The 24,826-nt window shown below is 42.7% G+C and overlaps 1 protein-coding gene across 1 annotated transcript in view; it reads right to left on the reverse strand.

Annotated features, from left to right (window-relative positions):
* Nucleotides 1-2,925: 2,925 nt before the first annotated feature.
* The window catches only part of DNAH3 (dynein axonemal heavy chain 3), a 189,277-nt gene continuing 167,376 nt past the window's right edge, over nt 2,926-24,826 (reverse strand). Inside the window, exons 53-61 of the mRNA XM_079946098.1 lie at nt 20,135-20,360; nt 16,945-17,189; nt 15,256-15,372; nt 11,726-11,880; nt 10,695-10,862; nt 8,615-8,757; nt 5,582-5,786; nt 4,731-4,868; nt 2,926-3,307 (exon numbers count right to left, since the gene is read on the reverse strand). Of these exons, the coding sequence (XP_079802224.1) occupies nt 2,954-3,307; nt 4,731-4,868; nt 5,582-5,786; nt 8,615-8,757; nt 10,695-10,862; nt 11,726-11,880; nt 15,256-15,372; nt 16,945-17,189; nt 20,135-20,360 (1,751 nt within the window). The 3' untranslated portion in view covers nt 2,926-2,953. The remainder of the gene's footprint in view (nt 3,308-4,730; nt 4,869-5,581; nt 5,787-8,614; nt 8,758-10,694; nt 10,863-11,725; nt 11,881-15,255; nt 15,373-16,944; nt 17,190-20,134; nt 20,361-24,826) is intronic.

The following is a 24,826-nucleotide window of genomic DNA, read 5'->3' on the forward strand; positions in this document are numbered from 1 at the left end:
AGGTGGTTCTGATGTTTAAAGGTAAGTATTTCTAAAGCAATATAAGGCCTGTGAACTCAAGCCAACTGCTTTATCTGGTGGTCAATGAAACACTGACCTGTTCTTACACTGGAGGAAAAACTGGCTGTGCTGAACTGAGTGAAACATGACTTGCTGTCTCCATCATTGTCCCTTTCTAAGTAATTCAAGGTGATTTTGAATATGCAATTTTTGTTTTACGCTGTAGGGGTTAGAAACCATCCTTCCTACCCAGACTCTTCCAAAATGGAAGTCCATCTAATGCTAGCTAACCTCTAAGTACCTTCTGTGTGCCAGGAATCTTCCCTAAATGTGCATTTTATATGCCTAGCCTCCTTTGCAAAGATGCATATTCTATTACACAGAAACATAATTTCCTGCCAAACTTTCCATGAAACCTATTTGTTTATATTTTTTTCTTTTCATTTTCTCTCCAACCCTATAAAATCTCCTTCTTTGGTCTTTTAAAGGTATCCCCTACATCCCCTCTTTCAATGAAGTTTTCTTCCAATGCTGACAAGGACTGAAAACTGTTTACTCAACAGCTAGATTTTTAAAGAGCAAGGACTAGCTTGGCGACAAGGTTTGTCTGATGTCATCTGCTGAGGTATTTCTAGGCAGGGCCTACAGCTTCTCTCGGAGCTGATCTCTGGCCATCTCTGCCCCAGGGCCCCAGCCTCTAATTCACCAGGACTCCTGAAGAACCTACTGCTCTCTCCTGGGGGTGAGGGGGAGAGACATTAATTAACACATGGACCCCAACAGAAAATGACCTTAAATTTAGGGGAATCTTTTGAATTGAGGGAAATTTTTTTTTTAAGTTACAAAAATTTAATCCATCGTACAGGAACATCCTGTCCCTTGACCCCTGAGGAACGAAACAGTCCCTGCCTCCCTCAGCTTTTGCCGCTGAAGGTGGAGTTAGATAACTGTAAGAGAAATTCAGTTCTCTTAGCAACCTTCTCACTGCCTCATAGCTTACAATCTGACTTACCTAGCCAGTCGAAGATTCAGGGATTTGGGATCCTGACCGTCTTTCCATCTCACATGGCTTAGCAATCTATTTGGAATAATAGAGAGTAAGGCAGTTCGAGCTATCTATTAATTCTGATTGTCTTTCCTCTATTGGAAAAAGTTATGTTTCTTCGAGAAACAGCTTTTAAGCTACCTACTTGGAGCTGGAAGAGAGTGGCTCCACCTCACTGTCTCTTTATCAGCCCCAGGCAAGATTTGGAGAACTCCCCTTTTGCACTTAGGATCAATGAGATGATTTGCTGATCTCAGAATTCAGAGTCCTCAATCAGAATTTGATTGGCTCCACATTCCCATGAAGAAACAAGTTTTCTGGAATATGTTTATGTGGTTCTCAGAAGCTTCATTTAAGAAAAATCAAAGACCCCAAGTCAGAACATTTCTTCTAGTGAAGAGGCAGGGAAGCCAGGCCAGACACATTAAGATTCCCAAAAAGCCTTATGTCTTTGCTCATCTATGGACTGACCAAGGGAATGCCCTAGAAGTAGCCATTTAGAGCCAAAGAGCCACAAGAGAGAGTTGGTTGAGAATATATCAAGGATTTGATTTTTATCTCCCTCAGGATTCTCTTCCAGCTGGCCCTGGGGAGAAACAGTGATAAACTAGAAATTTCTTGGACATGGTTGTTGGAACTACGCATCTCTTCTAAGATTCTACATCACAATATAGTGAAGTCCTCAGCAAGGAGGCAGCGTGAAGCAGTGAAAACTGCACAGGTTCTAGAGCCAGATAGACCTTGGCTCAAAACCTGGCTTTTCAATGTGAAAGAGCTGGATGATTGTAGGCAAGTTAGTCTCCTTGAACCTCTAGAGGGGGAGACAATCATATCCAACATAGGTACAAGCAAGATATCTAAAGGCCCAGGGACAAACCATGGCAAGCAACTAATAATGGTTCTCTCGCGTCTCCTTTCTTCCTGAAATTTCTGCCCACCTGTGTAGGCTAGTGGAGAAGAATTGGGGTCCCAGTTCTACCACTGGCTAGCAGTAAAATTGAGCTAGTTACTTTTCTAAGCCTCCATCTCTGCATCACTGAAATGGAGATAACGATAATACCGCATAAGATTGTTGTGAGAAGTACATTTTAAATACATCAAGAGCCTTTAAAAAGTAAAAGTGGGCCAAGCATCTTTCAACCTATGAGAAGCCCTAATGTTAGCCCATGTGAATAGACTAGGAGAGAAGCACTTAAAGATCAGTGACAGTTACGGCAAAATAATAGGAAAAAAAAAAAACAAAAAACCCACCAGGCAGCTTAGCCACATGACTAAAGGTCTAGGTTGAAGAGTCCCACTGCCTGTGTTCAAATCTAGGCTCCACTATTTTAGTAGCTATCTGATTTGGAAAATATTGCTTTCTCTATATCATGGTTTCTGCAGCCATAAAATAAGGATAATAACCCACTTTATAGGAATGCTCTAAAATACCTGGCTCATAGCAAGTGCTCCATTAATATAACGGTTATCATCATCATCGTCATCATCCCATGTGACTATCAAGAAAGGAAAGCTAGATTTCAGTCAAGAATGAAGTTCCTGGGCTTCCCTGGTGGCGCAGTGGTTGAGAATCTGCCTGCTAACGCAGGGGACACGGGTTCGAGCCCTGGTCTGGGAGGATCCCACATGCCGCGGAGCAACTAGGCCCGTGAGCCACAACTACTGAGCCTGCGCGTCTGGAGCCTGTGCTCCGCAACAAGAGAGGCCGCGATAGTGAGAGGCCCGCGCAACGCAATGAAGACTGGCCCCCGCTTGCCACAACTAGAGAAAGCCCTCGCGCAGAAACGAAGACCCAACACAGCAAAAATAAATAAATAAAGTACTAAACTTCTACCCCCAACACCTTCTTTAAAAAAAAAAAAAAAAAGAATGAAGTTCCTTTTATTTTCTCTGTTGAGACAGATGCCATCAGTTATCTAGCTGGCACAGTGAGGCTACTCCTCGGTTTACCCAGTGCTTCTGGGGCCTGTCGGTTGGGAGTTCAATGGATAGGACATAGTTGGTGGAGTGGCCTGTGGTGGAGAGGATACCTCTTCGGGCACTTGTTTTGTAGACTGGACACACATAAATGTTCTGATGCAGAAACATTGCATTTTCCCCAGGTTTCAGCCAAATAATGGGCAATGGGTCATAGAGGATTCTGGGGAGAGACTCCCCGATCTGCATCGTTTCCCTATCCCAACGGGCGCCTTCTAAGAAGAGTCCTTTTATGTAGGCCCCATCTTCTGGGTTATCCTCCATGACTGTTTCTTGTGTGGTTACCTAGAAGACAGGAAGCTGTGAGTTCCATTATCTGCCATTTTCCTAAATGAGGCAGCATTAAGAGATTGAAAAAGTACAAACTGGCTTTACTGTCTGCCTTTCCCAGGATGCATTTCCCAGGACACTGGGGCTTCTCTGATAATATTCCTGCCTGCTACATGGGCCAGGTCTGATTTCTAGTTAGCATGCTGCCCTTATATATGGCAGGCACAGAGAATGCACTAAAGTAAGAGCCAGGAGGCCACATTAACTGTTACCTAGCTTAGTGGCCTTGCACAATCTTTCCCCTTTCCGAACCTCGATCTGTAGTGAGGGGTTAGGTTCAGATGCATGTTGGTAAAACAGTTCTCTAGCAGGAGAAATGAAACCTTGATTTGTAGTTTCTGTCAATTTCTGTGGTGTAAAGACTCCCACCATGGTCAATTTCAGCCTATCAATTGTTTAACCACCAGCTTTAACAGGTTCTGGTGAGTTAGTATGAGCTCCAGCATACAACTGTTTAGATTCAGAGGTGATAAATTTCTTCTGGTAAATGCAGAAAATGGTCTAGGTGTAGGAGAATAGCGGGGTGGAGGGGATTATGGTGAAGCAGAGAGCACGAGCTCCATTTAAAATCATTCAAATTCTAATCTTTTTGTTATTGTTAATGGAATGTTTTTTCCCATTTCTAAGTATTTATTGCTAGAATAGGAAAAGGATTTTTGTATATTTAACCAGTATCCAGTCATCTTACAAATTCTATTAATTCTGATAGGTGTGTTTTTAGGATTTCTAGGTATACAATCATTTCAACATCAAAAAAAGATAGTTTTATCTTTTTTCCAGGGTTTATTCCCGTTACTTTGCTTTCTTATTGCATTAATTTTGGCTTAACATTGTCTTCAAAGGCCAATCAAGGTAAGTTCATTTATAAACTAAATAAAGACCTAGGGCAATCAGTTTGTGACCTCCGGACTAGATGATTTCAAAGGATCTTTCTATAGCATTTAAAATTCTACAGTGCTCTATAACAGTCCATCTTACTACTTTCTCTCCAAATATGGACTGGGTGATACTTGACTATTGGCCATTCCTTTGACTTTAAGCAAAGCACTACACAAGACCATTAACATCCTTCCAAATGAAGAGTCCATCGTGTTGAATAAACAATGTGGAAGGTGCTTTCATTTTTCTTGTACAACTGTGGCAGAATTTTCCCCTGGAAAGATTCCTTTTTATACACGCAGAGACAAAGCCTTAGGAATCCTCTGATTCTGTTGGGAATAACTTTTGGAGCTACTTTAAGTCATGCTAAATACTTCATTTGTACCATCTCGGAAGTATTTGAGCCTTAACAGATCCAAACGTTTGGACTCAAGGAAAGGGACAGCACTGCTTTCTCTGGTTGGCCCTTTGAGTTGATCTAACCCAAGACACCTCTTACCTCAAACTCAAATCCGATGTGGTCAATGGGGATGGCGTATTTCCGAGCGTAATTCTGAGAGACGCCTGTCAAAAAAGACTGTGTAAAGTAGAATCCAGAGATCCAAAAGACCACAGGAGGCCCGTTGTCAATCCATTCCTGGAGAGCCACAGAAATAAAAATGCAAAGTCAACAACACAACAAAGATTGTTCAAAGGCAGGTGATACAACAGGTCCCATAAAGAAATAGGCTTTTTCTCATCTTTCTTGAAACAGGCAGCCCTCTCAGTTTAGCTTATATTTTCCCCCTTTGAAACAAAAGTACAATGAAATATATCTCTACTTTAAGAAAAGCGCGGGTGCAGGCGGGTGTCAGGGATACGGTAGAGCGTGGTAGGGACTGTAGCAGTGGAGAGTGTGTGCCTTGTCTAAGCTGAGCCACAGCCACTCATCTCCAGCAATAGTTGCCATGCAGGAATGCAGGTCCATCGTTTCAGGTCTTCCTGTTTTTGCAGGACAAACATCTGTATTTTGATACGTAACAATCCAGTGTTCATATGCTAGCTCAAATTTTTAAATAACCAAGCAGCCAAACCAAATCTATCTACTAGCCCGTGAGCTGTGGCCCATGAGACACCAGTTTGTGACATTTATTCTGGTTCCCACTCCTGCCTCTAGAGGCTATAATCTTTTCAAGGACTTTGAAAAGTCTCCCTCCTGCCCTCAACCCTGGTAAGACTGTTTCCAGTAGGTGCTCAGTCCAGGATGCTGTGAGACTACCCTACTCCCTCTGCCTCTAATCCGTCATTTCAGAACGTCCTCTCCACCTGAATGAGAATGCCAGGTGCCCAGTTACCCTGACTCCAAGGTACCTGGAAGAAGGCCAAGCGGGCTAGCAGGTCAGCCACGTAGCCTCCCAGGGGCTTCAGTGATGGGTAGGACTTGGCCATCCACATGGCCGGCACTTTACCCACAAGCATGCTACTGAATACATCCTCCAGCTCTGAGGACATCAAAACCTGCCCTTTAATTGCTCGGCCAAGGTCGATGAGGCTTATGCGAACCACTTTGGTCAATCTGCAAGAACAAAGGAGCAGACTCAGCCTGGCTCTCCAGTGACCTCATTCTACCCCAAGTACACTGACTCCAAGTCTCCTTTTACTTTTCCTCCCTTTAAAAAGTCAGATAATATACATTCATGATAGAAGAATTGTAAAGATGAGAAAAAATTAAATCACCCATTATCTCACCACCTAAAGATAACTTTGATGTATATCTTTCTAGATTTTTCTATATGTAAACACAAATTATTTTTTAATGGGATCATACTATATATGTGTTTTTTGTAATTTGTTTTTCTCTCTTAGCATATAAGGAACATCTTTCCAATTCAATAGAGACCAAATTAAAATCGTCCTTTTTAATGACTGCAAGGTGTTCCATTTAATTTAACTGTTCCTCTATCACTGAAACATATTATTTCCAGATTGTTGTCACTGTAAACAACATTACTAGGAACATCCATCTATATTAATCACTGCGGAAATTTATAATGATATTCTTACTAAAAGTAGAATTTCTGGGTCAAAGGGTAATGCAGTTTTAAGGCTTCTGATCTATAGTTGTTCTTTTTATAGACTATGAGGTGCATGCATACCTGAGAAAAGGCAGCTGAAGGGCAGCCTGAGAGATGCCAAGATCACCTGTCTCTCTCTCTGGCCTCTGTTATGAGGCCTCATCAAGTCCAGAGGGAATTCAGCTGAGAGTGCCAAAGACTCTGCTACCAGAGAGAGCTTGTCATGTCCAAAGACTTACGGAATCCCAGCCAAATGGACATGAGAAGGCTCAAACGCAAGAAAGGGATTCCTGGATGTGTAACCACTAAACATTTCTATTAAGAGGAATTTAAGGTTCAAGCGTGTTATTGGTGTATGTGCTTGGCTGAGGAGTCAAGAGCAAAGCTACCCTCTGCGGGATTATACCACAGACCTCTATCATACCTGAAACCTACTGGGAAAAGGTTTCTTTCTATTCTTGAAACTATGAGCTCTGCTAGTTTCAAGATTTTTAGTACTCAAGGAAGGAATATTTGCCCTAGAAGACACAATAACGGTTCCCCTGAATTGGAAGCTGAACTGTCATTTTGGGCTTCTCATACCACTGGGTGAATAGGCAAAAAAAAGGTAGTGGGGAAGTACCTTACAATATTGCCCCAAGTAACAGAGTGAAGTAAGTCAGAAAGAGAGAGACAAATACCGTATGCTAACACATATATATGGAATCTAAGAAAAAAAAATGTCATGAAAAACCTAGGGGTGAAACAGGAATAAAGACACAGACTTACTAGAGAATGGACTTGAGGCTATGGGGAGGGGGAAGGGTAAACGGTGACAAAGCGATAAAGAGGCATGGACATATATACACTACCAAACGTAAGGTAGATAGCTAGTGGGAAGTAGCCGCATAGCACAGGGAGATCAGCTCGGTGCTTTGGGACCGCCTGGAGGGGTGGGATAGGGAGGGTGGGAGGGAGGGAGACGCAAGCGGGAAGAGATATGGGAACATATGTATATATATAACTGAATCATTTTGTTGTGAAGCTGAAACTAACATACCATTGTAAAGCAATTATACTCCAATAAAGATGTTAAAAAAAAAAAAAAATATTGCCCCAAGTAGTTAACCCTGAGCATCACTGGAATATAAGATTGCTGTTACCCTCTTCTCTTCTATCACAATGGCCAGTGGTAAAGGCTAGTGAAGGCCCCTGTAACCACCAAGAGCTCCAGTGACCTTGGCAGAGAATGAGTGGCAGAGGAGGAAAGCCATTGGCCTGGTGTCTGGATGAACGAGGACTACAACCCATCATCCCAAGGTATCTGACTCAAGTAGTCAGCATCCTTGACTCACACGCCATACTTGGCTTGGTCATCCACACAGCCAAATGCCTACTGACTATAGGGAGTAACCCTAAGACTAAGGGAGTCAACAAATTCTTAGTTGACATTCTTCAAGTCACCGGTCTTTCGGCATCAGGGCTGTCCCTAAAACCGAGCAATGACCAATGAAGCAAAATGGAGAGAGCAGCACTGAAGAGTATTTGGAGCAGCAAGAACCTTGACGTGGAGGCAGAAGTGATGAATTTCCTCATCTGGCCTAGATGGTGTTTGGGAACTCTTTCAGTTTTGACTATCTAGAAATCAGATCAAGGTGATCCCACTGGGCTCTATGCTCTAGTACCTGGAGGAGAAGTGAGGAGGGACTAGAATAGAAGGCCAGAGACCCTTAGCCCCATGGCCATCTTATAATAGCCCTTCCTTACCCCTGTGGTAGCGGCAATGGGATGAACTGTTCCTCACCCCTTTCTAAGTTTACCCTGATTTCACATACTGGCTAAGTGCATGGGCTCTGGAATCAGAGAGCCTGGATTCAAACTCAGTTCTGCCACTGAATGACTGTGTGACCTTGAGCAAGTTACTTAGCCCTTCTGTCTCAGTTTTCTCATTTGTAAAACAGTGGTAGAGGGATTACTAACTGAGCATATTTTTAAAGACTATGGTGTGGTTTGAATGCAAAGGCATGAGTGGTGCTTGGAGCCATTTCTAGCACTAAAGGCTCAATAAAAGTGGCTTTAATGATTACTTTTACTATTAGCCTGTGCTCGGTATTGGTTTTCACCCCAGTTTACAGATGTCATATGAATGAACGAGAGAGAATGAATAGAAGGAACTGATTTAACCCTGGGCCAAAACATGCTGGGATGGCCCTATTTACAGCCCTTCCTACAAGGTAGGGCAAACCAACTCTGCACAGCAACCCTTATCAAGTGTCCATTCTAGTTACTGCCCATTAGATTCTACCCCTCACACCAACTCCCAGGATCCAAGTAAGACCATACAGCCCACCTGTTGAATCTGATGAGCTCTTGCCTTAGGACAGTGTTCATAGATTCACCATAGACCACAGGGTACGACTTCACGACCAACTCCAAGTCAAAGTCATTGGGAAGCTTGGAGAGTAGGTCCTGGGCCAGCTCCTCAACCACTTCCTTAAAGTGTAAGCATTAGAGAGGTGAAGGAGACACAAGGCCAGCGGGCTGTGGCTTTGTCCAGTTAAACATGAAGCAGTGAGCCTTTGTCTTTTTAAACACAGTCTACAGGACCTTTCTGGGAACTCTCCTACAGAAGCCAATTCTGCCCTGAGGGAAAGGAGGATACCCATCCCACCCACTCCCAACCCCCACCCCTGCCCCCAGCCTTAGGGAGGACATCACCTCTAAGCTGAACAATGAAAGTCCTGAGCAAGGGCCTGAGGGCCAGGTGGGGAATTCGTGCTCAGCCAGCCACGTAGACTCAGGGCAGTGCTGAACCCTGCAGAACTGCTCAAATCTTCAAGGTCACCCCTGGGAGACAATCTCCCAAGGCTCTCATAGCCAGCCCCTTAGGACCAGCTCCAGGTGCAGGTGAGACTTTGCTCTGTCCCAGTGACATGGACACCTGGGAAGGCAGTAGGCCATTCCTCAGCATTAAGAATAGCCCATGGCAGTGAGTTTAGCCAAGTAGGGAGGGGACAGGCCTAGAGGAAGAGTAGGAAGAGGAGGTGTGGGAGAGAAACACAGCTCTGCCGTCCTTTGGCTCGAGGAGGCTGGAATGTACACTTCCTTCCCTCTTCCCACTGTGAGGGGAATTTCCATCCCTAAGCTGAGACACACAAACCAGGCTGCTTTATCTTCACACATATTACCACTTATGGTACTATGAACCAAATTGAGAAACCAAATACAATCATCCCTTGGTATCCACTAGGGATTGGCTGTAAGACCAAACTCCACAGATGGTCAAGTCCCTAATAGAAAATGGTGTAGTATTTGCATAGAACCAACACACATCACCCCTCCCCCCCATACTTTAAATCATTTCTAGATTACTCATAATACCTACTACAATGTAAATGCTATGTAAATAATTGTAAGTACAATGTAAATGCTTTTTAATAATTGCTGAAGTGGGGTGAATGCAAGTTTTGCCTTTTGGAAATTTCTGGAATTTTTTTTTCTGAATATTTCAATCTTTGGTCGAATTCAAGGATGCAGAACCTGTGGATATGCAAGGCCAACTGTATGCAAAGTCCACAGCTGAGCAGGGTTGAACATGGAGTAGCTCAGAAGCTGGAGAAGGGAAGAGAAGGAAAGGAGAGATCAGGGTGGAGTCAGGAGATGTGGTTCTGGGCCTGGCACTGCCTCTGTGTTTCTGAATGCCTTGAAGTGGGTCACTTCTTGCAGGGTTTGTTTTGCCCTCATCTGTAGACCAAGGAGGGGACCAAGGAGGGTAGCCAGGATCAGTCCTTCACAATGTGTGGAATGATCACAAGAGATACCCAAAATGATTCCAGGTGTTTCCAGGACATAGAGCAAATAACGTTGAATCACATGATGAGAAAGTCACTCTCTTGTCAAGTTCTGGCCACCTTTTTCTTTTCATTCCCTTCAAGGAGAAAGTCTCAGGTCAGGGCTGACACTGCTCTGGAACACTTGCTGACCCTCCCCTTTTCCCAAGGAGCCAGAAAGACATCAGCAGCAGCATCTGGAAGAACCTAATAATGTTTAGCCTTTGTTTGCTTTTTGTGGCTGTCACGACATTACGGAAATGGTACTGGGTTTCCACTTATGGTCCTGATGTGCAGTTTTTTAAATAAATGTTTTTAAGCAAAAGAGATTTAGTTTTAAGGATTATGTAAATGGAATACAGATAATATGTGGATATAGCAATGAATCATGAAGGTTATATAGGAACAGCTGACATTTTAGAAACACCGGTGCTCTTCCAGCTCAGTATTTAAAGACCTCAGCAGTAAGACCAGAGCACCCACATCCTCCCTCAAGGGTCTGCCAGGCCTCCACTTTTCTGCCTTCTTGGTCATCAGCCACAATCCTGCATGCCCACTAGATGAAAAATTGCCTGGGAAATTGAATTCAAGCCTGGTTACCTGAGGGGACTTGCCACTCCCTCCTGACTGCCTAGGGAGGGTCAGCAGCACCCCTTGAAACAGCTGGCTGGTTTCCTGGTTGTCTTTGGTGATATCGGCATTCTCGTGCAGGCCAAACACTTCTGGGTGGGCGGTGATAGGGAGGGTCCTGAGATATTCAATATAGGACTGGAAAGGAAATCTTCAGTTGACATAAGTTCAGGTTCCTTGGGGTCCCACAGATCACCCAAGGTTTTGCCAGAGCAGACGCATGCAGGAATCACACTCTTTCGGTAGCACAGGCCATAGACACACACACGCACACACCACCGGGGCCAAGACATCCCAAGCTTTCCCTCATGCAGGTTTCGGAGGAGTGAGTATGAGTATGAAGGTAGATGGACTGAGTATCTCCCCTCCCACCTCTGCTGGCTTCCTTCCTGCTCCCCCAGCAGTCTTAGCTTTGGAGACAAAAACTGGGTTTGGATTCAGGCAGAACAGGATTTGGATCCTAGCTCCATCTTAAACCAACTGTGTAACCTTGAGCTAGTCACCTGAAAGCCCAGTTTCCTTATCTGTAAGTGGGAAAATAAATGAGGTTATGAAGGAATAAGGCTTCAGCACATTAACAGGTACTCGATGAAAGTAAGCCCTTTTCATTCTTCCTTCAGATTTCTTGTTTTCTTCTTCCTTTTATCATTCTCCCATCCAGTTTTTCTGTTCCTCCCTTTGCCACCTTCTGAACCTTTGATTTCAAGTAGCAATTTCCATCCTGTTCACTACCAAGGCTTCATCTTAAACATCCCTGCCCCTTCTCCCCAGATGGACCCCATATTTTGAAAGATCTTGTCTACCAAATGACCAGCATTCATTAAACAGTAATAATGTGTATCTTGTAGGCTTTTGGGAAGATTTGAAATAGCTTATGGACCCGCGTCAGGAAGCCCAAGCTATCCCTGGGCCCTCCTTGGATACACTGTAACCCTAGCCACATGGAGACCGCCAAGCCCCTCTGAGGGGACAGAGGGACCTCTCCCTCCCCTGCCCCTCACCTGGTAGGAGCCATGAGGAGGGATGTAGTAAGTGTCTCCAGGAGCAAGACAGTAATGGTCCTGCTCAATTTCCTTACAGTAGAACGTGGACAGAAGGGATAGCAGGAGCCTTCTGTCTTTGTCATCTGTCACTCTGCCTCCATAATTACATTCCCCTGGGGACAACCAACAGAAGAAGGAGTTGAGCCCATAATGAACTTGGTCAATAACCTAAAATAGAGGATTCTTCCAGCCAAGGAGCTCTGCTGAGACACAGGGTTGCTAAAACCATGCTCAGCTTGGGATGAGACCAGGCCTTTTTGGTATTATGGTTGCCACAAAAATAATACATGTTCACCATATTAGAAATTAGAAAATAGTGATAAACTGAAAGAAAAGCAAAACAATCACCAATAATTCCAACAAAGGTAACTGTTAACATTTAGGCATCTTCCAGACATCTGTCTGGACATTTGTGTGTATGTGTACATAAATGTGAAAGGCATTATAGAAATGTGGTTCAGGGCAAGAACTCTGGCATGAGACAGTACTGAGCTCCAATTACAGCCAGTTTCTGGGCTCCAACTTTTGCCACTTATTAGCAGTTTCTCATCTGTCTAGAAGTAGAGATAACTGCATACCTACCTTACGTCGTTGTGGTTAACAACGCTTATAAAGCATTTAGTACAATGCTTAGCATATAGAAAGCATTCAACTACAGCTTTTACAAATACGTACAGTTTAGAAAATTAAGATTATCCTATATATACTTCTTTGGGATATGACTCTCCTACCCCCATCCCCATCATCAACGTCATTCTCTGAGACTCAGGTTTCTACACGCAGATTTCTACAAAAAGAATTAGGCAATTTTTTGAGGGGCCATCAAATCCGTCTCACCAACCCAGGATGCACTTTCTAGCTGGATCAGGTCCCACAGTATGTGGGTACCACCTGGTATTTGGAAGCTGGGGACAACACACTAGTGTGCAAGGAAAAGACATCTGTGTGTGTGTGTGTGTGTTTGCGTGTGTGTTTGCATGCAAGGGCTCCCCTGAAGGGTGGGCTCATTTCCAATTCTAATCATTCTAGGAAGGAGCAGGTCTACAGACATGAAACAGGAAGTATGACTCAAGTTGAGGAGGCCTCAGCCTCTCTTGGTATTGGAGGGGTCTAAATGTCTAGGAGGATCATCCTGGTGGCTCATTAAGGAAGAAGTAAGAGACTAAGGGGAAGCTCATACCCACTGAGTAATTTGAGCCCTGCAAAAACTATTTGACCTTAAGCCAGACCATCTAGATCTCTCTCTGTTGACCTCTCAGGCCTTTAGCAAAGTTTAGTTGGAACATTATAGTTTGTCCCAGCTGTAAAGAGGTTTATGATAACACTAGAGCTACAATATTAAAGGGAGAGTAGTTCCCCCCTGAAGTCAGCATGGCAGTGCTAGAGAGTACCAAAGAGGGACTACCAGTGAAGGTAAACCTTAGGCACAGAGTCATGATTCAGGGTTCCACCTCCACTCTCTCATCAGCAAATTTTACTTCAGGGGATACCCTTATAGGCTCTGGGTTTTATGTTTATGAAGGAAGGTACATTTCTTTACTTATATGTCTCCTCTTTGTAGCAAGAGCATAAGTTCCTAAAGGGGCCAGGATGTGCCTTATATCTCTTCTAGATTCTCCATTGGCTCTGCCACAGGGTTGGGGGTACCAGATTAAGAATGTATTTGACTTTGGCCCATCTAATTCGATAACCACTCTCCAAATAAGACCTGTCTCTTTGGTTAGTCTGTCCCTTGCGGTCAGTACAGAGCTCTAATAATCATCTCTATCTGATCTTCTTTCCTTCCAGGTACATAGGAAGGTTATAACTCCCGGGGCCTCTGGCAGTGAGGTGGGGCCAGGTGACAAGTTCTTGCACATTTAACTCCTGGCATCAGCTCGTCAGTGCTACCCTGTGGCAGTGACCACACAAGTGTATGTTGAGATGGTGGCATCAAAATTTGGTGGAGCCTTTGCCAACTGCGCCCCTGATAGATAATTACAACGAGCAGACACCCTTGCCAATTCACACTGGACATGCAGAATGGGCAAGAAATGTCTCACACCCTTGAGATTTGGGGACTGCTTGTTATCTCAGACTAACTAGTCTATCCTGACTGGTGCAGTTGGAAAGTGACTATCCTCAAGCCAGCGGGCACAGTTGGAGCGGGTTGGTTTATGAGCTGCAGGCAGTCCAATACTAAGACCTCATCCCAGGGCAATTATGCACTCATTCCGTGATCTGAAGGGGAGCCCTGGGATGTGCTTCTGTGTGGTCTGGAATAATGGGAATATGGGTCATTTCTTTGGAAAAGTTCTCTCACCCAACTAAAATCCACTGAACTTATGTTGTGTGTCCCCTGGGGTTTTGGTTTAGGAGACACTGTGCTGAGTTAAGGTCTTGGTCACCTTTTACAAATGAATTCAATCACTCTAAAGCAGGATTTCTCAATCTTGGCACGATTAACATGTTGGACTGGGTAGCCCTGTGCTGTAGGGGGCTGTCCTGTGCATTGTAGGACGTTTAGCAGCACCCTTGGCCTCTACCCAGTAGCACATCCATTTAGCTGTGACAACAAAAAATGTCTCCTCAGTTTGCCAGATGTCCCCTAGGAGACAAAATCACCCTTGGTTGAGAACCACTGCTCTAAGGCCTCGGTCTTGTCAGTTGTAAAACAGGGTCACTAAAGTGAAGCTCATAAGATTGCTGTGAAGACTGAATGATGTAGGTAAAGTGCCTGCCGTATGATTGGGGAAAGGATCCAGAGTTGAGGGAGGAGTTTGTGTGTGACCTGGAAGATGCCCAGGTTTTTCTATTGAGCTGCATTTTGACTTTTGGCCATGGTAATCCACTCATTTAGCTCATCTATAGTTTATCTCCTATCTCTGGGATTACATGGTGTGCTTCTTGAGGGCAGTGACCAAGTCTTATATATTTACATTCTTCCATATTATGTACTAGTATATATTGGACGACTGATAAAAGATTGCTGATGAATTGCTTTAATACAAAACAGCAAGTATCATTTTCACCTCAGGGCACCTCTGCTGGGAGTGCTCTCCTTCCTTTTTCCCACCGCCTGCCCCCGCTTTCTTCTTCCACTTGTAAAACTCCTACTGATCCTTCAAAACCATCTTTCACACCTTCAGGAGGTTTTCCCTAATCATCCCCACCCCATGTCTGAAATTTAATCATTGTGCTATCTTATAAATGTTTCTCTTACTGAACTTATCACTGTACTGTTATTTATTTTGTTATATTTCCCTCCCTTTGTAGACTGTGCACCCCTTAAAGGGAGGGATTGATCTTGATTTTTCTGTGTCTGTTTTTTGTTTTTGTTGGTTTGTTTGTTTTACAATATACAGCATGGTGACCAGCATCATTAAGAGCTCCATGTCTGTTGAAAGCATGAGTGAGTAAGTAAACAAATGGAGATGGAAGCAGAGGAGCAGGAAGGTGGAGCATAATCATGGAGGTTTATGGTTGCCAAAGCCTCCTTCCGTAAATACCTGTCAGGTAGGTTAGAGCATCCAACGGCACCTCCTTGTAGTCATTCAGAAACATCTGGATCTGCTGCATACTAATCCTCAGGTCGGATTCGTTGAATTCATAAGGAATATTCCAACCTGCGTGAGGCAGAGATAAATTAGATGCTTCAGGGATGAGAGCTCTTAATTTCCACTCAGAGACTGAGCTGGTGGAATTAAGCATCATTATGGATCAAGAGCCTCTTCCAGCCCTGTGACTATCAAGCACCATGCCAACTATTAGCTTTGACCTTTACTGCCAACGTGGGAGACATCCTGCCTGAGAAAACATCCATTCTAAAGTCAGTTTCCTTATGGATCTCCCCCATTTGATAAGGAAGATGTTAACATCCTGGGATTTGTGGAATGAGAGTTATTCACCCTGGCTGGAATACTGTGGTAATGCACCGAACGCCAAAAATAACACCCAAGCATAGCCAGAGTGCACTGTCTGTGATTGGGCGATAGAACTAAGGTAGCTTTGAGAATGCCCCTCCTCCCACTCATGGGAGAACTAGATGGCAGGCCTTGAAGAAACTACTGCTTGTATTTTCAAGTGTTATAATGGTAAATGCCCAGTGGGGCTGCACAAGTGACATAAATGTATGAACCAGGCTGGATGTAAGACAGTAGGGTATGGTAGGACCTGTGCTCAATGGAGACGTTTAATTTCCTCCTAAACATTCACATTCAAATTAAAAATATAATAAAATAACAAAAACTTCGGTTCTGGCAGAGAGAACACAACTGGGCAGTTGACTATAAGCCTAACTGCTGTATGGATGTTTGGAGGTCTGGCACGGCTGGGAGCATGGTGGTGGGAGAATGTGGTGTGTGAGATGCAGATGTAGAGGGAGTGTCCCCTTTGGCTGTCTCGTCTCTGAAACCCTCAGTTGAAGGGTCAGGTGGTCTGTGGAGCTAACTGGGGCAGGTAGAAGGAAAGAGGATGTTCTGAGAGAATCACCAAAAGGACAATTTGCCTCCTTTTGTAACCCGAAAGAATGGCTAAGAATACCTTCAGGTGGGTCATTTCAAGAAAAGAATTAGACTCAGCCCATGGGTGAGAGAAAAATAATCCAGCCTTAAAACCATGGTGATATGGGATCTGTATTTAGCAGATGATCTGCTCTAACAAGAATATTGAGTCACTTAAGTTAGGCCATGGATAAGTTACATTAATAAAGAAATTTATGTTTATTTTTTCAAGGAGAAGCACAAACAGATGTCCCAGCTGTATTTCTTTCATTGTTATGCACAGGTAAAGAGAGCAACCTAAAATGTTATAAATCACCTGGTGACGATTCCCTGGAGAGTGGCCATGATAGCCAAGCTAGGCAAATACACCAAAGGGAAGGGCCTCCCCTCTTCTCATTATCATATTACTTCCGTAATTAGGGGGCCTCTGATTCTGGAGCATCACCTCTTTCCCTGACATTGATATTGACCTGGTTATAGGACTGCCAGACTTGATAAATAAAAATACAGAGACGCTCGGTGATATTTAATTTCAGATAAACAACGAATCATATTTAGTATAAATATGTCCCCAATATCGCGTGGAACATACTTAGACCCTATTTTACTGGCAACCCTGGGTACAAACTCGAACGCAGCCCTGTATCTGCCTGTGATCTTTCCCCCAGGCAATCCAGGTATGCTGCCACCTCTCACCTAGGGCTCCGAAATTTCTCCTCTCTTGAACGACGGCGTGGAAGAAGCAAAGGCCGAACAACAGCTTCTGCCACATCACTGCTTTTGTACAACTTTGGAAGAACACGGGGTCTGAGATGGGGTCACTGAGGTAAGAGCGCAAAAGGTTGGCCCGGAGCCCTTTGGGGGGCTCATTGGTCATCTTAATCCCATTCTGGAGGAGGCTGACTGGAAACTTCTCTGATGGATAGCTGGTTAACCAGAGTCTGGAAGAACAACAGACCCGACTATTTACGGCAACGCAATACATTATATTGAAAAACAGTAACAGAAAATAATAACTACCATTTATTAAGCATCACTAGATGCTGAACCCCAAGCTAAGAATTTAATTTATGTCCCTTCATTTACTTTAATCCTCACAGCCACCCTATGATTTATTATCCCCTTTACCAGTGAGGAAACAGAGGCATGGAGAAGTCAAGTGGGGTTTTCAAGGACACACCACTTAGAAGCAGCAGAACCAAGATGAACTCAGGGCTCCCTGACTCCAAAGGCCCTGTCCTAATCACTACACCATGTTCCTGCCCTGCTGGACTTTCTGAGCGTCTATTATGGTCAAATACTACACCCGGCACTCCAGGAGTGGCCGAAATGAGAAAAGAATTGTTTCTTGCTTCTAGATACTCACAGCCTTGCTGCTAGGAGGGGAAATGGGAGCTGGGGAGGGGAGAAAAGACAAGCAAACAGAATGCCAAGGAGTTATAAAATCAAGACCACAGGGAGGGAGGGAAATAATGGGCCATGGGGGTCCATGGGAAGAAGAGATTTCCACGGGGTGGAGAGAGCAGAAGTCTGCAAACTACTGCCAGGGAGCCAAATCTAGCCTTAGCCTGTTTTTGTAAATAAAGTATTATTGGAACATGGCCACACCTCTTCATTTACAAATTATTTATGGATGCTTTCATGCCACAACAGCAGAGCTGAACAGTTGCAACTGACAACATGTCGTGTAAAACCTAAAATATTTACTATCTGGGCCCTTACAGGAAAAGTCTGCTGATCCCTGCCATAGAGGCCGATGGCATTAGAAATGGGTCTTGAGAATATGGAAGATTTCTTTTCTTAAATAATAAAAGTATATCTATGCCCATAAGAAATGGGAACATAGGTAAAAGTATTTAGAAAGGAAAAAAATACATGATTTTACCATCTACAGGTTAACATTTTGGCATATTGTCTTCCAGGCTTTTATTCATTTGTTTTTCTTACTCAAGCTCAGGTTACATACACACTGTGGCATCCTGTTTTGTTTCATTTTTGTGGGTTTGTTTTTCTTTTTTGCTAGACATTAGAGAGGTTTCCAACAGGAGGATTTGGGGATGGAAGGTCATTAAAGACACAGGACACAGGCTGAGCAACTGCACGGAGGAGGAAAAGTTGGGGATGTGGTAAGGCCTAGAGTGGGCAGCCTGCTGTGGTCCAGGCACAGGTCTCAGAGGGGAGGGAAGAGGCCATAACCTGGGGGCCTGTGGCCTGACTTCAGTCTGCAGATGGGTGATGTTGAACTCTCACCATGCAAACCGACACAATGCTGTAACATATTTTTGAAGTAGTTGCCAACTTTTAAAAATTTAGGGCTTTCTTTTAAAAGTTCTAGATTCCCGTCTTTCCTTTAAAATAGTCATAAAATCTGGATACAAGAGGCCTGTATTCCTGCTTGGCAACAGCTGGTAGTAGGCGGTAACTGCTCTTCTCTACAGGGCATGTGCCTCTAGTTCACCACAGTCCCCACCACTCTCTACCGGTATTCAACACTGAGGCTGCCCATCCATGGTGATAGCTATTGTACTGTGGAAAGTGGAATATTTCTTGTGCCCATTCCTCTTCACTCATTTATGTTACATTCCTCGTTGTATAGGCACTTGAGTTTGTGACTTGGGTTAAGATCATATTACAGAAGACCTTAAATGTCAACATGAATAATTTTTCTTCATTGAGTATGTCCCTGATGGTCAATGAGTCAACTCAGGATCCAAAACCAAATAGAATTCTTGAAATTAATGGATTTCCTCTTAAACTCTTACATGAATCTCATATGAGTCTTACGTGAATACAATCAACTACGGCCTAATCTGGCTTTGTAAATAAACACCAAACGCTTTTCTATTTTCAGGCAGACATGACTGAAATAAAAATAACCGGCAAACTTTGTTGCCTAGAGCAGGAGTTGGCAAACTTTTCCTATGAAGGATCAAAGAGTAAATGTTTTAGACTTTGCATGCCATATGGTCTCTGTCACAACTACTTGAAGCATAAAAGCAGTCGTAGACAGTATATGAGTGAGCATGGCTGTATTTCAATAAAACTTTACTTATAGACACTGAAATTTGAATTTCATATAATTTTCACATGTCATGAAATAGTATACTTCTTTCAATTTTTTTCAACCATAAAAAATGTAAAAGCTATTCTCAGATTGCAAGCTGTACAAACACAGGCAGCAGACTGGATTTGGCCATAGTTTGCTGACCCCTGGCCCAGAATGAAAGAATCACTGAACATTTGAGTTAAAAGGGGCTTTGAAGTCTGTTTCATCTCATCATCCTCTAAATGCAAATACTTAGGCCCAGTCTTGCTGGGCTTTAAAGTTCACAGAAAATAAATAGCTGTTTCCAGTATTGATTAAAATTCCATGGATCTAAACAAGTATAGGATAGATCAAGTGCCTAGACTACGGGTGGATTTTTTTTTGTTTTTAGGCAAATAAGTTTTAAAACTCCGATTTGCTGGCATTTAATCTACCTTCCCAGGCACATCTCCTATCACCTCCCAAAAACAATTGCTCACAGTGTATACCCAGGAATCATAGGATAACTTCTTGGTCTTTCCTTTGCTTTTACAAATGCTGCCCTTTCTGCCTGGAATGTCCTTCCTGGAAAACTCCTATTCATCTTTCGGTACTCCAGGTCTTCCCCAAATTTTCCTTCCCTTTTCCATTCTTATTCAAACAAGTACAGCAGGTATTGCATGGTATCAATATTATTCATCTATGGTCTGCCTTCTACTAGACTGAGAGCTTCTTTAAGGGTAGAACTTGTGTCTACACAAGACCCTTGTGTCTTGCTCATCTTTGCATTCCCAGCCATTAGCATGACGTCTGGAACTTGAGGTTGGGGCTGAGGGACTCAGAGGTGGGGCAGCATCTCACCTGAATCCCATATTGGTGCTCTCAGGAACAATCACCTCCTCACAGATCTTCTCCAGCGCAGGCATCCAGCTCGTGGCCAGATGACAGTTCTGTAAGACCACCCAGGTCCCATCTTTGATGGCAGTGTTAATCATTTTGGCAGCAATAGGGCCTTGGCCTTGGCCAAGGGAGATGGTCTGTGTTTTGGCACCTCCCATGCCAAGATCATCAGCAAATTTCAGCAGGCCTGAGATCAGGAAGAAAAAAGGCTTTTGAAAGAGAACAGGCTATTTAAGACTGTATTAATAATAACAACACAGAAGAAGGGGTTACATTAAAATTCTGGACTCAGAAAGAAAGCCACTGGCTTTTGTTAATTATGAAATTAGCATCTTTCTGAGGAAGCTTTAGACTTCTGGTAAGATGGTGAACGAAGATACTACTGATTCCTCTTTTGCTCTAAATAGATAGACATTCTTCATAAAAAAAAAAAAAAAAGACACAAACTGAAAAAAAAAAAATAAGAGTTTGAAAGGAAGAGAAATTCCCAGGTGCCAAAAATGAAGAGGGAACTCCAAACTAGAAAGGTTAGCACATAACCAAAGAACTAGGAACTGGGGTTTTCTTTTTAAAATTTTTATTGGAGTATAGTTGATTTACAATGTTGTGTTAGATTCAGGTGTACAGCAAACTGAATCAGTTATACATATACATATACCCACTCTTTTTTAGGTTATTTCCCATATAGGCCATTACAGAGTATTGAGTAGAGTTCCCTGTGCTATACAGTAGGTCCTTATTAGTTATCTATTTTATATATAGTAGTGTGTATATGTCAATCCCAATCTCTCAATTTATCCCTCCCCCGCTTACCCTCTGGTAACCATAAGCCTGTTTTCTACATCTGTGACTCTAATTCTGTTTTGCAAATAAGTTCATTTAGGAACTGGGTTTTTGTAAATTTATTTTACTAGGAAAACAGGTATTTGGACAGTGAAATTTCAAATAGATCTCTTTCACATCTCTTTTCCTCAGAGGCAGCCGATGTTACACCTTTCTGTGAGTCCTTCCAGAGATATTTCACGCATTTAAGTAAATGTGTATACACTATTATACTTACATGAATTGTAGAACACTATATTTGCTTTTTACACTTAGATCTTTTCCACATCAGTACATATATAAAGGCCATATTCTTTTTCATGGTTATATAGTATTTCACCTTTGGAAAATACAATACTTTATTTCACCAGTCTCGTGGTTGGAGTTTGTCCACAGGGAATATAGCTTCGCACTTACAAGGGGTGGGACGCTAGAACTGAGACTTTTTTATAAAGTTAGGATCTTCAAACGACTGCACTCTCATGTAAGAAGGCCAGAAATCTGCTTTGTGTTCTTTCTTTAATGATTTTTAGATGCGTTTCTTTTATGATCTTTTTTAGAGACAATATTAATCTGCTAGGGCTGCCATAATAAACAACCAAAGATTGGGTGGCTTAAACAACAGAAATTTATTTTCTCTCAATTCTGGAGGCTAGAAATCCAAAATCAAGGTGCTGGCAGGGTTGGTTTCCTCTGCGGCTTCTCTCCCTGGCTTGTTTGTGGCCATTTTCTCATGTCATATTTTCACTGTGTCCTCACATGGTCTTCTTCCTGTCAGTGTGTCTGTGTTCTAATCTTCTCTTATAAGGACACCTGTCATATTGGATTAGGACCTACCCTAATGACCTCACAACTAACTCTTGAAGGACCTTATCTCCAAATACAGTCACATTCTGAGGTACTGGGAATTAGGTTTTAACATACAGATTTGGGAGGGACACAGTTCAGCCCATGATACCCCCAGAATACTGGGGGTTAATTCTTTTGATTGTTCTATGGGCTGATTATGCCTTTATAGTGATTATGCCTTATATATTTCCTCATGTAGTTTATAATTTTTTATTGTTGAGTTCACAATCAGCAAGTTTGTGTTATTTTGTGGGAGTCTGATACATCTTGGGTTTTAGGAGTGCCCTAACAGAACAATTTTGCATATGCAGACACTGGTGTCCCCAGCATCTTGCCATTCTGGATCAATTTTATGGGAAATTTCTGGATCAATTTTATGGGAAATTCCTCAGCTTGAGAATCCCATACCATAGGGTACTGTAAATCTACACCCCTGAGTTTTAATTTCTCACTGAAGAATTGTTTACTTTTTCCACGTTGCTTCTTGAGTCAGTAGCCTAAAATTCAGAGTTCTATGGAAAACAAAATTCTGAGTTCTATGGAAAACAAAGATACATGGATTTGGAACAAAACAAAACTTCTAGAAATGGAAAGCACCGTCATTGAAGATAAAACCTCAAAGCACTGATTAAAAAAGCAGGTTAGATACAGCCGAAAAGAGAATTAGTGGAAAGTAAGGTCTGCAATCAATGATGCATTCCGTAGTGATGGGAACCCCAGGTCTCCAAATACCATCACCTGCTAAAGGAATTGGAGTTCCTTGGAGAAACATTTGTTCAAGATAAGCCTGAAATATATATGGTAGTTCTACACAGCGAGGAAGTTATCAAAAACCACTGGGGTATGTGAAAAGGATATTGATACAAAGGTGCTACCACAGGCCAATGACTGAATAATCTGAGCATCAAAAAGAATAATGACAGCAGTGGAGTAAAATACCACTATATTGGAAACGTCCAATATGTTAAAACTAATACATTAATAATCGTACCAAAAACCCCCATCTTACTGCTTAAGTAACTTTGGAGGTCACTAGGGCACCAATTCACTATTCTGAAAGCTGGTAAATAAAGAGTATGAACCAAGCATCTTTTCTGTCTGTCCTTTTTGAACTATATTTAGAGTAAACTAAAGAGTTGATAAAGAAAAATCCTTCTTTATAGAAGAGTTCCAGCTAATAAATGTGGGAGGAATGATAGAATTAAAATATCATCATTTTGCAGCCCCTAATGAAATAATGGATCTGGGGAATGATTTTCTAAGGCTGATAAAACCATTAGGTCAGCGGTTCCCATTGGCTGCACACTGAAATTACCTGAAAAGCTTTATAAAACACAGTGCCTGGGTCTCACCTACAAAGATTTTAACTTAATTGGTTGAGGGTGAGGCCTGCACATGGAGATTTTCTTTTTTTTTTTCTTCTTTCTTTCAATTTTTAATTGAGATGCCCTCTTTATTTCACCCTCATTCTTGAAAGATAGATTTTACGTTTGCATACTTTCTTTTACCACAATGATGGTATTATTCCACAAATTGCACTGTTGCTATTGAAACATTTGCTGTCAGTCTAACTGCTGTTCTTTAGAGGTAATCTTGTTTTTCTCACTGACTGCTTTTGATTTATTTTTTTACTGAAGTATATAGTTAATTTACAATGTTGTGTTAATTTCTGCTGTACAGCAAAGTGACTCAGTTATACACATATATACATTCATTTTTACATTCTTTTCCATTATGTTCTGTCCCAGGATACTGAATATAGTCCCCTGCACTATACAATAGGACCTTATTGTTCATCCATTCTACATATAACAGTTTGCATCTACTAACCCCGAACTCCCAACTCATCCCTCTCCCACCCCCCACCCCCTAGGCAACCACCAGTCTGTTCCCTATGTCTGCGAGTCTGTTTCTGTTTCATAGATAGGTTCACTTGTGCCATATTTTAGATTCCACATATAAGCGGTATCATATGGTATTTGTCTTTCCATGGAGATTTTATTAAAGCTCCCTAGGTGCTTTCAATGGGCAGCCAAGATTGAGAACCACCATATTAGGTGAAAGGCTGATGGGAAACTTTATACAGGAGGCGGTGGAGGAGTCGCGAGCTGAAGCACACTGACAATGCCTGAACCCACTGATCAATCTTAATGAAAAAAGATGACCAGACAGTATGTGCCTCCTAATACGGCACACTCTGAGGGACACAGTACCTGCAGTTTCCTGGGAAGTTATCCCAGCTGAATCTAATCAAGCCTCTAGCACAGAGGAACAGGAACAAGCTACATACACCGTTGGATTTTACAGGCCTGTCCTCTCCCAACACAGCATCATCATTTTACAGACCATATTCTGACCTTGTCCCCATTTCTCTTCTCTACTTTTCCTGGTTTCCCCTCATTTCTCTTGTATAAGCCTGCCACAGAAAGGACACAGGGGAAGGAGAAAAGATGCTAGAAAGGGGTCATGAATTGAGCTTTGACAACAACAATAATTTGAGTGTAGGAACCTGGAAAGGGTACCAGTTCATTTCAGCGCCTTCCTCTGATTGCCTTTGAGGAGAAGTGCTGGCTTTCTAACCGGGTCAGGATACATGTCAAATTCCTCAGCTTTCACAGAACTGCCAACTATGTCATTTGCATTTCTGGTATTCTTTCTTCATTCAGCAACAGAGAAAACTAAAGCTTTAAGATTCCCCAACAGAATAGAAAACGAATCTATTTCTGTCAACAACTCACACCCTTTTATAATGCACAAACACTTTCTGGAAACATACACAAACTGTTAGTAGTGGTTGTCTCTAAGAGGGTTAGGAGGAAGATGTACCTTTCACTTTATACCAGGGTTTCTCAACCCCAGTACTATTTACATTTTGGGCTGGATAATCTTTTGTTGTGGGGGACTGTCCTGGGCATTGTAGGACAGTTAGCAGCATCCTTTGCTTCTATCTGCTAGATGCCAGTAGCACCCCCTAGTTTTGAC

The sequence above is a fragment of the Stenella coeruleoalba genome, assembly GCF_951394435.1.
Source record: "Stenella coeruleoalba genome assembly, chromosome: 15".
NCBI lineage: Eukaryota > Metazoa > Chordata > Mammalia > Artiodactyla > Delphinidae > Stenella > Stenella coeruleoalba.